The sequence below is a fragment of the Macaca mulatta genome, chromosome 1, assembly GCF_049350105.2.
Source record: "Macaca mulatta isolate MMU2019108-1 chromosome 1, T2T-MMU8v2.0, whole genome shotgun sequence".
Taxonomy (NCBI): domain Eukaryota; kingdom Metazoa; phylum Chordata; class Mammalia; order Primates; family Cercopithecidae; genus Macaca; species Macaca mulatta.
In genome coordinates this window covers 186,003,098-186,018,214 of record NC_133406.1, presented here as the reverse complement: position 1 = coordinate 186,018,214, position 15,117 = coordinate 186,003,098, and the positions used below count along the sequence as shown (strand labels likewise).

General features: G+C 53.7%; 1 protein-coding gene across 16 annotated transcripts in view; it reads left to right on the top strand.

The window, feature by feature from the left end:
* ACOT11 (acyl-CoA thioesterase 11) overlaps positions 1-15,117 on the top strand; it is a 65,937-nt gene that overhangs the window by 49,297 nt on the left and 1,523 nt on the right. For 11 of the 16 annotated variants that reach the window (XM_077956110.1, XM_077956164.1, XM_077956131.1 and 8 more), the window contains 11 exons: positions 500-598; positions 1,102-1,237; positions 3,803-3,959; positions 5,748-5,867; positions 7,697-7,841; positions 9,087-9,142; positions 10,274-10,340; positions 10,737-10,820; positions 11,396-11,529; positions 13,467-13,598; positions 14,269-14,395. In XM_077956110.1, coding sequence (XP_077812236.1) covers positions 500-598; positions 1,102-1,237; positions 3,803-3,959; positions 5,748-5,867; positions 7,697-7,841; positions 9,087-9,142; positions 10,274-10,340; positions 10,737-10,820; positions 11,396-11,529; positions 13,467-13,598; positions 14,269-14,395 — 1,257 coding nt within the window. The remainder of the gene's footprint in view (positions 1-499; positions 599-1,101; positions 1,238-3,802; positions 3,960-5,747; positions 5,868-7,696; positions 7,842-9,086; positions 9,143-10,273; positions 10,341-10,736; positions 10,821-11,395; positions 11,530-13,466; positions 13,599-14,268; positions 14,396-15,117) is intronic. The other 5 variants (XM_077956181.1, XM_077956152.1, XM_015140251.3 and 2 more) reach the window with 1 other exon arrangement.

The following is a 15,117-nucleotide window of genomic DNA, read 5'->3' as shown; positions in this document are numbered from 1 at the left end:
GTGTGTGTGTGTGTGTGTGTTTTTCTTTTTTTTTTTTTGCAGAGACAGGAGTCTCACTGTGTTGCCCTGGCTTGTTTTGAACTCCTGGCCTCAAGTGATCCTTCCACTGCAGCCTCCCAAAATTCTAGGATGACAGGCCATTGAGACTGGCCTATCCTTTAAATGTAGCCAACATTCTACCTATAGTAAGCCCTGTTGTAGACATAGTCTCATTTTAATCCTCTCAACAATCCCACAAGGGTAGGTCTGATCACTCCCACCTTGTAGATGAGGAAACTGAGGCCCAGAGAAGGGAAGTGTTTTGCCCAAGGTTTCCCGGGGACCCAAGGGCAGAGTCAAAACCTACCTCAGATATCTGGCCTCCCAGACCTGGTAGGTGGTGCAGAAACTCCGGAGGCCTGGGCTGGGCTGGGACTTGCAGTCTGGCGGAGCTGCGGGCCTTCTCGCTGGTGAGTGCAATGTTGTCCCTCATTCCTTCGCCCTTACTGTTCCTCTCCAGGTGGGCATCCAGGTGGCCTCGGAGGACCTGTGCTCTGAGAAGCAGTGGAATGTGTGCAAGGCCTTGGCCACCTTCGTGGCCCACCGAGAGATCACTAAGGTAACTGGGTGCACCTGGCTGCTGGATGCTGCTCAGCGACCTGGGCACCTGCCATGGCAAGTCTGGATCAGGGTGGTGAGGTTGGGGGTTGGCAGAGGGGATGGGGAGGGACACAGCAGGAATCCACAGCTCCCAGAGGAAGGCCCACCCCCCATTGCATTCGGACCCCCAGCCACCTCCCTATTCCTTTCCCCCACCTCTCCCTGTGCTTCTCCAGCGAAGATTCTTCTGGTCTCACCATTCTGCATGTCCTACAGTGACACTCCCTATCCTCTGAGCCTTTGCCCAAGGAAGGGACCTGGGTGGGGGCTGGAGGATGAATATGTGTCAGGTCATCGTGGAGGCAGGAAGATGGGGCAAAGAGGGAGGAAGCCTTGGAACTGAGCAGCAGCCCAGGCCTGCCGTGTGCTAGCCTTGGGCATGGGATGGTGCTGGGGACAGGCCCTTGTGCTATTTCAGGAGACTTGCCCTGAGTGTCCCCCACCCTGTCCCCTGGCCGACAGGTGAAGCTGAAGCAGATCACGCCACGGACAGAGGAGGAGAAGATGGAGCACAGTGTGGCGGCCGAGCGCCGGCGCATGCGCCTTGTCTATGCGGACACCATCAAGGATCTCCTGGCCAACTGCGCCATTCAGGACGGTGAGCAGCTGCCAGCCGTGCATGGGGAGGGTAGCTGGAGTCCTGCATGGCCTCTTTGCCCCGGGCCCCCACTGGGCAGAGGCAGGAAGGGAGGCTCCGGGGACTTCCACCCACTGGTGGCCCTGGGCCTCTCTAGCCCTCTTGGTCCCGAGGTCTCCTCTAGGGAAAGGGAGTGTTTGGGCCTCTCTACCAGCTCCCGGGAACCATGAAGCTGCAGTTAGGTCATGTGGAAATCCCTTTTTTGTCCACAAAACACATTTGGGTCTCCAGAAGCCAAGGTGTTTGGGAAGATAGTATCGAGCTACACCTTGAAGACTCTGTAGGATTTTTTAAAAAGCATATATATATGCTTATGTATATGCATCTATAAAAAAAGCATATATAGGCCGGGCGCAATGGCTTATGCCTGTAATCCCAGCACTTTGGGAGGCCGAAGTGGGTGGGTTGCCTGAGGTCAGGAGTTCAAGACCAGCCTGGCCAACATGGTGAAACCCCGTCTCTACTAAAAATACAAAATTAGCTGGGTGTGGTGGCAGGCACCTGTAATCCCAGCTACTTGGGAGTCTGAGGCAGGAGAATCGCTTGAACCTGGGAGGTGGAGGTTGCAATGAGCCGAGATTGTGCCATTGCACTCCAGCCTGGGCAAAAAGAGCAAAACTCTGTCTCAAAAAATAAAATAAAATAAAATAAAAAGCATATAAAAAACATACGTAAAAAGCATATATATATGCTTATGTATATGTGTGTGTGTATATATGCATACACACATAAGGTGTGTGTATATAAAGATATAAAATAAAAAGCAAGACTCCTTTCTATCCCAGAATCTAGGTCCTCTCCCCAGAAGCAACTACTATTACCCATTTTAGGGTATCTTTCCAGAAGTATTCCCTGCATATCTAAGCATAGCATGTATTATTTAGCCCCTGAAAAGGGGCATTCAGTACATACTGTTCTGTATCTTGTAGTTCCCCTTAGAAATATATCTTGGGGGTTGTTCTATACCAGTACAGAAAGATCTACTTTGGATTGGGTGGGATTTTGACAGGTGGGATATAAGGAAGGGTTCTTGACAGAGGGCACAGCCTGGGCAAAGGCCCAGAGGGGAGACCTTGGACTTGTTTACTCATCTCCAGAATGTTCAAATTTGGGTCTTCCTTGAAACCAAAAGCAGGCGACTTTAGGAGAAAATCTCCTCGGAGTGGGGAGAGAGCAGGCAGAACTTGCAAAGCCCAGTGGAAGCAGCAAGCTGTGCCCTGAGTTCCACGTGCCCTGGTTATGCTGGGCTTGGAGGCTGGAGCTGGGGAGGCCCAGCTCTTCCTACAGTCATCAAGTCCCCCTTGATCCATCCATCCCCTTGCAGCCTTCCTAAATATCTTCTGTCCTAACAGCCCTCCCACCTAAGAATCAGCTCAAGTGCCTTTGCCTGGCACTGGGCCTTCTGGCTGGCCACTCAGCTTCACTGGGTACTGTCTCTTGACCCACTGCAGCTCCTGCTAAGCCACAGGCCCCACTGCCCTGTGAATACCCTCCCCGTCCTGTCTCCAGACCTTGGCTCAGGCCACCCTCAACTTCCCCTCCTGTCTGCCCTGACCCTGTCTGTGGCATCTCTGAGAGTCTGCAAGCCAAGCCAAGGGCAATGCCAGCTCTTTGATGGACCCTCCCTGAAGAAGTCTCTCCATGGGAGATGGGAGACAAATGACACCACCTTGGATTTGGTGGAGCATGCCAGCATCTGCTGCCCTGAAGCCCAAGGCCCCATTCACTGCCTGGCCTCTCCTACTAAGGATATCCTAATGCCATTGCTGCCAAGGATACCAGGGCAGAGGGCGGGGAAAACCCGTCCTTTTTGAGAGCATATTTACTGGAGCCAAGCACTTTGTGATTATTATTATTTTTTGAGACAGAATCTCACTCTGTCACCCAGGCTGGAATGTAGTGGTGTGATCTCGGCTCACTGCAACCTCTGCCTCCCAGGTTCAAGTGATTCTCATGGCCCAGCCTCCAGAGTAGCTGGGATTACAGGCGCCTGCCACTATGCCCAGCTAATTTTTTTGTGTTTTAGTAGAGACAGAGTTTCGCCATGTCGGCCAGGCTGGTCTCGAACTCCTGGCCTCAAGTGATCTACCCGCCTTGGCCTCCCAAAGTGCTGGGATTACAGGCATGAGCTATTACGACTGGCCTTGAGTCAAGCACTTTGTGACAACAATAACATTTCATCTTCACACAGTCCTGTTGGGTCAGCGTTCACATCTGCCTTTACAAATGAGGCAACTGAGGCTCAGAGGGATTACTCAATTTGCCCACTGCCATGCAGGCAGTCTGGAGTGGAGCTGAGACTCAGACCAGCTGTCTTGTCTCAGAGCTGGTGATGGGTCCACGGCACTGAATGGGCTCATCTCTCACCCAGGGCCACCCTCTGCCTCATGTGCACTTGGTGCCGAATAAATAAAAGAACCTGAGTGGGGTGGAGTGGTGGGGGTCTCCGGGCTGCCTGTGGGGAGGGGCTGCCCTTGGGAATGTTCTCACCTCCCCGCTTCCCTCCCTCACCCCATCCCTGGTCAGATCTGGAGAGCAGAGACTGCAGCCACATGGTGCCGGCCGAGAAGACTCGTGTGGAGAGCGTGGAGCTGGTCCTGCCTCCCCATGCCAATCACCAGGGCAACACCTTTGGGGGCCAGATCATGGCCTGGATGGAGAATGTGGCCACCATTGCAGCCAGGTGAGGGCAGAATGTACTGCCTCTGCCTCCCCTCCTTTCTCCTCCTCCTCCCCTTGGCCACCTCCCTCTGGAGGGGAAACCCCAGCTTAGGGTTGGCATTCAAGGCTTCAGAAGCTTGGCTGTTCCAAATCAGATAAAGAATTTTTGTGAACTGACTATTTCTTGTTCTACTCAAAAAGCTCTCATCTTTTACGTGGGAAACAACAGCTCTCTTGGCCTGGCACTAGATCCTCCCCTTGATCTGGCCCTACCTGTACTCCTTCTAGTATCTATGTTCCCTTCACATCAAGCCATTTGCTGCTCTGTGTTGCCATCCTCCACTTTCCCAGCCCCTGCCTTTGCCCCTGGTGTAGGCTCCTGCTGTGTTTCCCCTACTCTTCTTTGTCTGCTAATATCCTGCCCACTTCCTCCATAAAGCCATCTCTCACTGTTCCCTTCCTCCAAGGGGTGAAAATTGTTTTCTCTCCTATAACCTCTGTGCCTGTCTGGGGCTTGTTCTACCCTAAATATCAGGGTGTTTTTTATAGTTATGGTAACTGACCTTCACTAATTGACACTCTCACACCTCCATGACTTTGCTTTTGCTGTTCCCTTTACCAGGAGTGCCCTTCCCAACCCATGCCCTTCCCAGCCAGGCGGATTCCTCCTTATTCTTTAGAGCCTGGCTTCGATGGCCCCTCTTCCAGTTTAACCTGTGGGAGACAGTGCATAAGCAATGCTCTTTTGGGCAGCCTTGGCTATAAGTGCAGGAAGATCCCAGAGGAGGGTAAGAGGCTGATGGTCAGGGAAGGCTGCCTGGAGGAAGAACACTTCAGCTGGGCCTTGAATGCCAAGTAGCTTTGGGTTAGGGGAGGGCTTCTAGATAGTAGGAACAGCAGCTACCAAGGTGTAAAAGTTGGAAGGAAAATGGGAAAGGGGTTTACCCCAAACCCTGCTTTCTTCTGTCTCCTCAAACTTGGCTCCTTTCCCACCATGCATAGACCTCAGTATTCTAAGCTATGAAATGAGACTTCAGTTCTGTGCCTCTGAGCAGAACTGCCACTGGTTTGGGTGGCAGTAGGTGGATCAGAATGTGTAGTTCCAGGCTGGGTCTGGGGATGGGACTAGGGTAGAAGGCCGGCCCAAGCTGGCCTAGTGTGGTGGCTCATGCCTGTAATCCCAGCACTTTGGGAAGCCGAGGCCACTTGAGGTCAGGAGTTCAAGACCAGGTTGGCAACGAGGTAAAACCTCATCTCTACTAAAAATACAATAATTAGCCAGGTGTGGTGGTGTGTGCCTGTAGTCTCAGTTACTTGGGAGGCTGAGATGGGAGAGTTGCTTGAACCCGGAAGGTGGAGGTTAGAGTGAGCCAAGTTGCACCAATGCATTCCAGCCTGGGCAACAGAATGAAACCCTGTCTCAAAAAAAAAAAAAAAAAAGTCCGGGTGCAGTGGCTCATGCCTGTAATCCCAGCACTTTGGGAAGCCAAGGTGGGTGGATCACCTGAGGTCAGGAGTTTGCAACCATCCTGGCCAACATGGTGAAACCCCGTCTCTACTAAAAATACAAAAAATTAGCCGGACATGGTGGTGGACGCCTGTAATCCCAGCTACTCAGGAGGCTGAGGCAGGAGAATTGCTTGAACCTAAGAGGCAGACGTTACAGTGAGCCGATACTATGCCATTGCACTCCAGCCTGGGCAATAAGAGTGAAACGCCGCCTCAAAAAAAAAAAAAAAAAAACCTGGCCCAAACTAGTGGCTAAAGCACTGAGGGCATTCCTTCTGTCTCCCCCTCCAAACCTCCTCAGTCGGCTCTGCCGTGCCCACCCTACGCTGAAGGCCATTGAGATGTTCCACTTCCGAGGCCCGTCCCAGGTCGGCGACCGTCTGGTGCTCAAAGCCATCGTGAACAATGCCTTCAAACATAGGTGAGGGTCTGGGATGGGCGCGGCCAGGGCCATTCGGGGCTGAGGGCTCTTTCTGACCCTAGAAAGGACCCTACTGCAAACCGTCCAGGAGCCCTTTGGCCTGCAGACAGGGTCTAAATCCTCGCCCGGCTCCTGGGTTCCTTCACTGTCTCTGAAATTCAGCTTTGATGTTCCCTTCTTGGAAGCCTTCCCTGGCTCCCAGTCCTGCCTATCCCTGGCTGGGTCAGGGACCCCTCCTGTGGGATCCCCTAGCCCCTGTCTCCCACTGTCTCCCATCAGTGTCTCTGTCCCTCTCCTTGGCTCCTGGCTCCAGGCCTGGACCGCTATATGCTCAGATCACAGGGCCACTTCTTGCCAGTGTTTGGTTGTTTATCAAACCCTTTCCCACACATTTCCTAAAACAATTAGTCTACAGAGTCGTTGCCTTTGCGATGAATTCTGATACCTACTCCCATGAAAACTGACTTTAAATAAGTAAATTTTTTGAGAATTTCAGAGATCATTATTTAATCATTAAAAGTGAGGGATCAGAGTCAGGCTGCCGGGTTCGAGTTTGGCTCCACCTCTTACTGGCTCTGTGACCTTGGGAAGCAACTTAACCCCCCTGAGTCTTGGTTCTTTCACCTATAAAATGGGGCTCATCACAATGACCTCAGAGTTATGAGGATTCAATGAGCTGTTGCTAGTAGAATGCCAGAGAAAATGTCCAGTAAAGATCAGCCATTGTGGCTGCTCTTACTATTACTGTTGTTATTTGCAGTCTGACTTCACACATTCTGCCGTGGTGCAGGGGAAAAGCCCTTTCGTAGGAGCTGTGAAGCCTGGTTTTTAGCAGATTCCAGGAATCTGGAATCCTTGGAAAAATTATTGCCCAGTTCTAGGCCTTGGTTTCCCCATCTATATAATGTCCACATTCTGCAATTATAGAACTTCCCAAGTGAGGGGGAATGGTGGTGGCTATTTTATAATTAATAAAGATGGTAAGTGACTGGGTGCAGTGACTCATGCCTGTAATCCCAGCACTTTAGGAGGCCGAGGCAGGCAGATCACTTGAGGCTCAGAGTTCAAGACTAGCCTGGCCAACATGGCGAAACCCCGTCTCTATTAAATAAACAAAAAATGAGCCACATGTGGTGGCACACACCTGTAATCCCAGCTACTTGGGAGGCTGAGGCACAAGAATCCCTTGAACCCAGGAGGCAGAGGTTTCAGTGAGCCGAGATTGTGCCACTGCACCCCAGCCTGGGTGACAGAATGAGACTGTCTCAAAAAACAAATAAAGGAATAAAGAAATAAAGATGGTAAGATACACATGAATAGCAGCAACTGAGCTGTTGGAAGCCAGGCTGCCACAGCACTTGTAAATATGCACATGATGAACATTTTCTAATTAGGCCGTGCACCTCCACCTCCTGGTTTATGTCCTCATGCCCCTTCGCGGTTTATGATGGCATATTTATACCTTTGCTTTCTTGTTGGTTGCCTCCTCCCCTGGCCGTTAGCCCACGAGGCATGGACTAGATGGGTTTATTCACTCCCGCATCCTCACAGGGCTGGACACACACAGGAGGTGCTCTGTAAACATTAGTGGAGGGTGTGGTCCCAGGTATCCTGTCATTGGGACTCTGATCCAGGTTGCTGGAAGAACTGCAGGAGTGTGTGTGCATACGTGTGTGAGTATGTGTGTGCATGCGTGTGTGTGCATGCATGTGTGTGTATGTGTGTGCATGCATGTGTGTGTATGTGTGTGTGTGAGTGTGTGTGTTGGGGAGGAGGCATGGCCCATGGGAAGGTCTGTCCAGGTTGGAAGCCGCACTCTTTCCCCTCAGCATGGAGGTGGGCGTATGTGTGGAGGCCTATCGCCAGCAGGCTGAGACCCACCGGCGCCACATCAACAGTGCCTTTATGACCTTTGTGGTCCTGGACGCAGATGACCAGCCCCAGCTGTTGCCTTGGATTCGGCCCCAGCCCGGGGTAAGTGGGACCAGCGCCCTGCCCCACCAGCAGCTCCCCTCCCCTCCCTCTCTGCCTGCCAGCCCCCTGCAGCCTAGAGGCGTGAGGGGCCCACCCTACCCCTGTGCTGGGGCACGGCCAGCTCTGAGTGTCCTGGCTGTGAGCCCCGGGATGCCCCTTGTGCAGGGCGGGCTTGTTCTGCCTGACAGAACTTGGAATATGTGTGGGTCTGGCTCGAGGTTGGGGATTAATGGACTGTCATGAGCCACAGGGTTGGGAGAGTACTGGCTTTGGAGTCAGATGTGGGTTGGAACCTCGCCTCTACCACATTCAAGTGATGTCCCCTTGAGCTTTCAGTCCCCATGTGTAAAATGGGTGCGTCTGCAGTCCCTGCCTCACAGGACTGTGGGGCGATAGATGCAGTACTGACTCCATGCCTGGCTGCGTCCTGGGAGCGGTTAGGAGGATGGTGAAAGCGACGCAAGGGGCACGGGAAGACAGTCAGGAGCCTGGTGCAAAGGTCCTCTCTAACAAAATGCTCCCTGTGCCTCCTGTGGGCCAGGCCTTGGAGAGGCCGCTCCCTCCCTCGGGGGAGGTCCCCTGCCTTCCAGAGCCTAGTGTGAGCTGTGGAGTTGGGCAGAGCCTCGGGATCGGGAGCTGGGGGTCACAGCCACAGCCGCTTCCCAGGCATTTTCTGTGTCGTGCTTGGGACTGGGGGGCGTTAGATGTGGTGGTAAAGAGGGTGGGCTTGAGGCAGGCCACTGGGGTGCTGATCCTGGCCTCGGCCCTTACCCCTGTGGCCTTGGCAAGCCCTCACCCTTCGTTGTCTCAGGTTCCTCCTCTGTAGAATGGACACAGCACTAGCCCCAGCCTCGGAGGGTTGTTTTAGGGATTTGGTGCAATTCCGCATGGAAAGGCCTTGAAAAGAGTGGCTGGTGTGTAGCAAGTGCTCAATAAATGTGGACTGTCATTACCATTGTAAGGGGCCTGTAAGGATCCCCATTTTACAGAGGAGGAAACTGAGGTCTGGCCAGGGGAGATGGTGTTCCCAGGTCAATCAGAGTTTGAGGGGAGCTGGGGCTACAGCTTAGTTTCCCACTTTCCTGGCCAGGAGGTTTTGATTCCAGCTGCCCCAGTGACACCTGAACTCCACGTTAGGGCTGCAGGATCTCCTTGGGCCCTGGGGGATGGAGAGGGGACAGGACAGAGGGTTGGGGTAGCTGGTTACTCCTCTCACAGCACAGCCTATCCCGACTTCTTCCCCAGGATGGCGAGCGGCGGTACCGAGAGGCCAGTGCCAGAAAGAAGATCCGCCTAGACAGGTGAGCAGGGGCTGAGTAGTGGGCAGAACGCTCCACTGACCCCAGGGTGCTCGCTTTTCTTCAGAGCTGCCTGTGCGCTGGGCCCTGGGCCAGGCCCTTTTCATCCTCTCGTTTCGGTCTCATTACACAGCTATCTTCTGGCCTGTTGTACAGGCGAGGATGCTGGGGACAGAGGGGTTAGGTGGCTTGCCCAGGGACACACAAATAGCATCAGCAGAGTCAGAATTTGAACCTGCCGATTTTAAATCCTGTGTTCTTCCCATTGATTCTGATGCCCACTTGGCAGATGAAGAAACATTCAGAGAGGAGATGCAGTTGTTCAAGAGGTACAGCCACTTTGGGAGGCTGAGGCAGGCAGATCCTCTGAGGTCAGGAGTTCGAGACCAGCCTGGCCAACATGGCAAAACCCCGTGTCTACTAAAAATACAAAAATTAGCTGGGCATGGTGGTGGGCGCATGTAGTCCCAGTGCACCTATAGTCAGGAGGCTGAGGCTGAGATAAGATAATCGCTTGAACCAGGAGGTGGAGGTTGTAGTGAGCCGAGATTGTGCCATTGCACTCCAGCCTGGGCAACAGAGCAAGACTCCGTCTCAAAATCAATCAATCAATCAATCAATCAATCAGTCAATCAATCCAGGTGTGTCTCACTCTGCTGTGAAAGCATTTACGGACTTTGGAGGCTATAAGCACACCAGTGATCACAAGCTGTTGTTAATAAGAAAGCGTGCATCTATAGCATTTACTGAGCATCTACTGTGTGCCAGGCACTATTCTCCTTGTGATGACCCCTGAGGCAGGGGTGACTGCTGATCCCATTTCACAGATGAGGACACAGCAGCATTAGGGTGAGGTCAGTCAGCCAGGATGTGGGGTGTGGGGACCGAGCCTTAGACGCCACACCCTTCCTTGCTGGCTCGCTCCCGCCTCCGAGCTTTCCCTGGTGTAGGAGCCGAGCTGGTGTGCTCTCAGCTGCTGTGTCCTGTGTGACCATCCAGCCTCCCTAGACAGACAGGAGTCTCCCCCTCTGTCAGGCTCAGCACAGGGCCTAGCACACAGTAGGCCTGCAGTAGAGTCTGTGGAAAGTGCTGGACGTCCAGGGGACCCAGGTTGTCATCTTCCCTTCTTCCCAGGAAGTACATTGTGTCCTGTAAGCAGACAGAGGTGCCCCTCTCCGTCCCCTGGGACCCTAGCAACCAGGTAAGGCCCTCTGCTCCAAGGGAACAGTCTTCAGACCCACTGGGGCCCCCACCCTTCCCTGCCTGTCAGAACGGGTTTGGGGGAAGGCCGGGGAGAACAGAATATGAATGACACACCTCATGGTTGCTACCGTTAGCAAAGAGCTTGCCTGTGTCCATATTTGGCAGGTGGAAGCGGAGACCTTGAGAGGCAGAGCAGCTTGTCCAGGGTCACACAGTGGGTCTAGCCAAGCCCAGGACTGGACCTCCCTTCCCAAAGTCCAGGACTCTTTCCTCAGCACTGCCCCCCATGCCCCCCATTCATGGTCCAGGTTCCTCTCTGGCACACCCTTGGCCTCGGCTCAGGGGCCTTGGAGGAAGTGGGCATGGTAGTGGTAGCACCTGTGTGCTCCTCCAGGTATACCTGAGCTACAATAACGTCTCCTCCCTGAGGATGCTCGTGGCCAAGGACAACTGGGTGCTGTCCTCGGAGATCAATCAGGTAGCTGACCCCACCCACCCAATTTTCCTTTCTCCTCTGAACCAGAGGTGGCTGATGGCAAGCAACAAGAACTCTCCTATACCACTTATGTCAAAAAAGGATCTCTTCAAAGAATTGGGTGAGATCAAGAAACCAGTCCAGTTATGGAAACGTACCCACCTCTGCAGGGCCTGGAGTTGAGAACCCCTAGATCCTTCTCTCCTGCCTGCCCCACTTCCTGTTCTCAGCCACTCAGGTCTGCTCCTGTCTGACCAGGCACTTCCTCTCTGTTCTTCTGCAGTGATCGCTGCAGGGATGGGGGCAGCCAACAGGCACGGGCTTACAGGAGACCTAAGCTCTGCCAGCTGCCTGTGCCCTTGGACAAGCCGCCTCCTGCCTGTGACGCTAGGGCTTGGATTCTCAGCACAAATGTGCTGAATTCATGGGGATGCAGCTGAGACTCAGAGAGGCTGAGCTGTGTATTCACAGTCACACAGCAAGTCAGCCATAGCCCTGAGCTTCCAGCCTCAGCCTCCAGCATCCCCATCAGTCCACTCCACCACCCAGCAAATGAGGCTGCCCTGTGTCCCATGCAGGTCCGCCTGTACACTCTGGAGGATGACAAGTTCCTCTCCTTCCACATGGAGATGGTCGTGCATGTGGATGCAGCCCAGGCCTTCCTGCTGCTCTCGGACCTGCGTCGGAGGCCAGAGTGGGACAAGCACTACCGGTGAGGGGCCAGGGTGAGGGCAGGGCAGTGTCCCTTCTCCAGCCTGATGAGGGAGAGGGTGTCTCCTTCTGCAGGTCATCCTCCATGATGCTCTGCCCTGCTGGCCATTAGCAGGGGCTGGCAGTGGGTTGGAGTTCCACGTTGGGTGGGGGGTCAGGGTCGTGGGTATTTTGAGCCCTTAGGGAAGAGACTGAGCATGGAATTGGAGCTGGAGGCTTGAGTTGAAGTCCTGCTTCTGTCCCAACCAGCTGTGTGATGCTGGATAAGTCAAAGTCACTTCCTTTCTGGCTTCAGTTTCTCTCTTCTTAAAACGCATGCTTTTTAAGAAGAGTGGGTCATGGATTCACACTGAGAGATACTGATTTTCAAACCATGTGCTCTGGAGTTCTGTGTTTCCAAAGGGGCTTCCAGAACTGCTTGGGGTGGAGTCAGAAGGCTGAAGGGTGAGTGGGATATAGCATGGCCAGTTTGCTGAACTTACTAAGTTTGCTGATTTTCCTCACAAATATGTTATTTTTGAATATAATGAATGATTATGAATAGAAATATATTATTCCTTTACATACATTTGTTCCTCCAAATTTGTTAATTGTTCGGCTGACTATCTTCTCGAATTTAGTCAAGGAAGATAAATATGTTCTTAGGAAAATAGCAAAATTTGTGTTTTTCAAGTCCCCTTAAAGTCATTTTCTATTCTGCCAACACCCTGGCTTGGGGGGGTTATTTGATAATCGCTTGTTATGAGGAGCCTACATTCTGGAGGATTTCCATAAGGAGGTTCTGTGTGTTTGGAAACTCAGTGTGCCGGTCGTTTGGCGAATTGTATTTTGACAAACTGGCCTTCCCCTTCCTACCCCATCTGTCTTCTCCCGAGCAGGCTTGTAGCTCTTTATACACGGGCTTCCTGCTGAAGGTTTCTTTGCAAAAAGGGCCATGTTGCCTTAAAAATCCCTGGCCCAGCTGACTCAGGCCTGCTGGTTGTCCCCTTCCAGAAGGCAGAGAGGTGATGTGGTGGTGGGTGTTGTGTAGGGGGAGGGCGGTTGTACATGTGATAGGTGGGCTTCTTAGAGGGAGGCTGGGGTGGGCCTTGAAGGCCAGACCAAATCTTGATACTTGATCGGATTTGTGGGGGAGTGGCCTGAGGGGAAAGAGAGCCCCTAGTTTCTTCCCCATACCCTGCCTACTGCTGAGTACGGGCAGGGGATTGGGGAGGAAGAGGTGGGTCTGGACATGGCCATGTCTGCCTCTGTGTGGGTGTCCTTGTGTGGATGCACGTGTGGATATGAACCTGTGTATGCCCATGCATGTATGTGTCAGGTGCCTGGGCCTGGGGATACATCTCTGCCACCTGATAGCCTGAACACACCCCAGCCCTGCTTCCTTATTAGCTCTGTGGCCGTGGGCAGGTTATCTTCCTCATCTATGAGATGGGAACACTAAAAGTGTCTACAGCATGGGGCTGTTATGGAGATTAAGCAACACATGTAAAGCACTTAGAACAGCACCTGGCACTCAGTGGGCGCTCAGTAAATATTAAGAACAACTGCTAAATCATCACACATCCTTGTGGTGTCTGTACCTGCGCAGACATGTACAGACACACGTGGGTCTCTCTGTATACTGGTGTCTGTCCATGTGCCTGTGCACATATGACCACGTGTGTTCATGTATGTGCACATCTTTGTTCCCGTGTCTGTGTGTATGTGTTCATTTACTTGCATGCACATCTATGTGTGCCTGTGTGTACACACGCACATGTGTGTCCATCTTGACTGGGCCTTGCTGCCTTCCTGCTGGTCCCTGCTGAGCAGTACGGGGGATGACATCCCACCACAGAAGCTGCTCAGGCGCTGCACTGTGGCAGGGCCTGGGCAGACCGGCTGCCTGCATGGGAGCTGGAAGCTTCCTGGGGCCCTGAGATCCCGACCTCCCCACAGGAGCGTGGAGCTAGTGCAGCAGGTGGACGAGGACGATGCCATCTACCACGTCACCAGCCCTGCCCTTGGAGGTCACACAAAGCCACAGGACTTCGTGATCCTGGCCTCGAGGCGGAAGCCTTGTGACAATGGGTGTGTGCCTATCTGCTGTGGGGTGGGAGACACAACTGGACGGAGTGGTAGGGTGGCCGCATCTCCCTCCCAGGGAAGGCCATCAGCCTGGAGCCAGAGCTCTGCTTCCCATTGGCTGTGGGGCCCCAGGCACCACTAGACTTTTCTGGGCTGCTGTGGCTTTACCATGGGTAAAATGGGGGACAGGGGCACACGCTTCCCTTCTTGTCACATTCCCTACAGCAGGGCTGCCCTTGCCCAGGGTGGCTCAGGCTGCCTTGATGCAGGCCTTGGACAGGATATTTCTCGGGTGGCCACGTCCTTGGCCTCCTCCCTCTAACAGCCCTGTGTGGGCTGGAGGGCCTAAACATCTCTTTTGCTGGAGAGACAGGGACAGAAAAAAAATCCCAAAGCCCACGAGTCTTCCCCTGAGCGTTGGAGTAGAGTGACTTTTCCAGAAAGTCCACCGTGGAGGCAGGTTGGCTCCTGGTGAATTTGGTGCTAACCCACAGGTGCCTCCTCCCTCCAGCCTGGCCCTAAGCATCGGGGCTTTAAGAGTAGATGTGCCTTGCATCCCCTGGTGAGGAATCTGTGCCAGAGGGGGCAGGGTCTGGGCTTTGGTTGGGCGGAACAGGCCCCCACTTTCTTCTGTGGCTGACCCCTGTCCCCTTGCTACCCTTCCTTCACTCAGGGACCCCTATGTCATCGCGCTGAGGTCGGTCACGCTGCCCACACACCGAGAGACGCCAGAGTACAGACGCGGAGAGACCCTCTGCTCAGGCTTCTGCTTCTGGCGCGAGGGGGACCAGCTGACCAAGGTGAGGCCGGTCCCCCTCACCACGCCCCCAGCCTGGCTCCACCCCAACACCACACGTATATTGAGCTTAGCACTGCTGGGCTAGGATAGTCCCAGAGCTGGGCCCCCAGCAGGCTCCCCCTTCCAGCCTGGGGGAGCCTGGAGTGTCAGGGGCTGAAAATGATCTCATCTGTGTAGAGGTAAGTCAGAGGCTGCTGCATGGTCTTGGAAAAAGCTCTGGGTGCTGAAGTCAGAAGGCCTGGTTTCTGAACTGAAATTCCATCTCACTCGTCATTCCCTTGGATAGCCCTTCTCATCTAGGAAGGCTTTATATGGGCTCTGAGGGCCCATAAAACCCAGCAGTGCAGTCTGTGTTGATGGGCAGGAGGCTGAGGGAAAGTGAGGGTGGGGTACTGCAGCCTCCCCACTCACAGCTTCTATTAGGGCCCTGCCGCCGGGCCCTGAGACTCACCCAGCAGAGACTCAGCTGGTGTTTGCTGAATTCATATGCTTGAACCCATGAGCGCCTCAGAACCATCCCTGGGCTAATGTCTAACGTGTCTCTATGGCCAAGATTCAGAGCTGGGCCCTGGAGACGCAGCCGCTGCCCTCCAGGGCCTCTGGCTGGTGGGGAAGATGCACGATGACAATGTCGTGTGTGGTGGTGGGAAGCCAGGGTTGTCAGCGCCCCCGGAAGGGTTGGGGGAGATCAGCTGGAGGAAGCCCTGCTGGCCAACTGTGTAA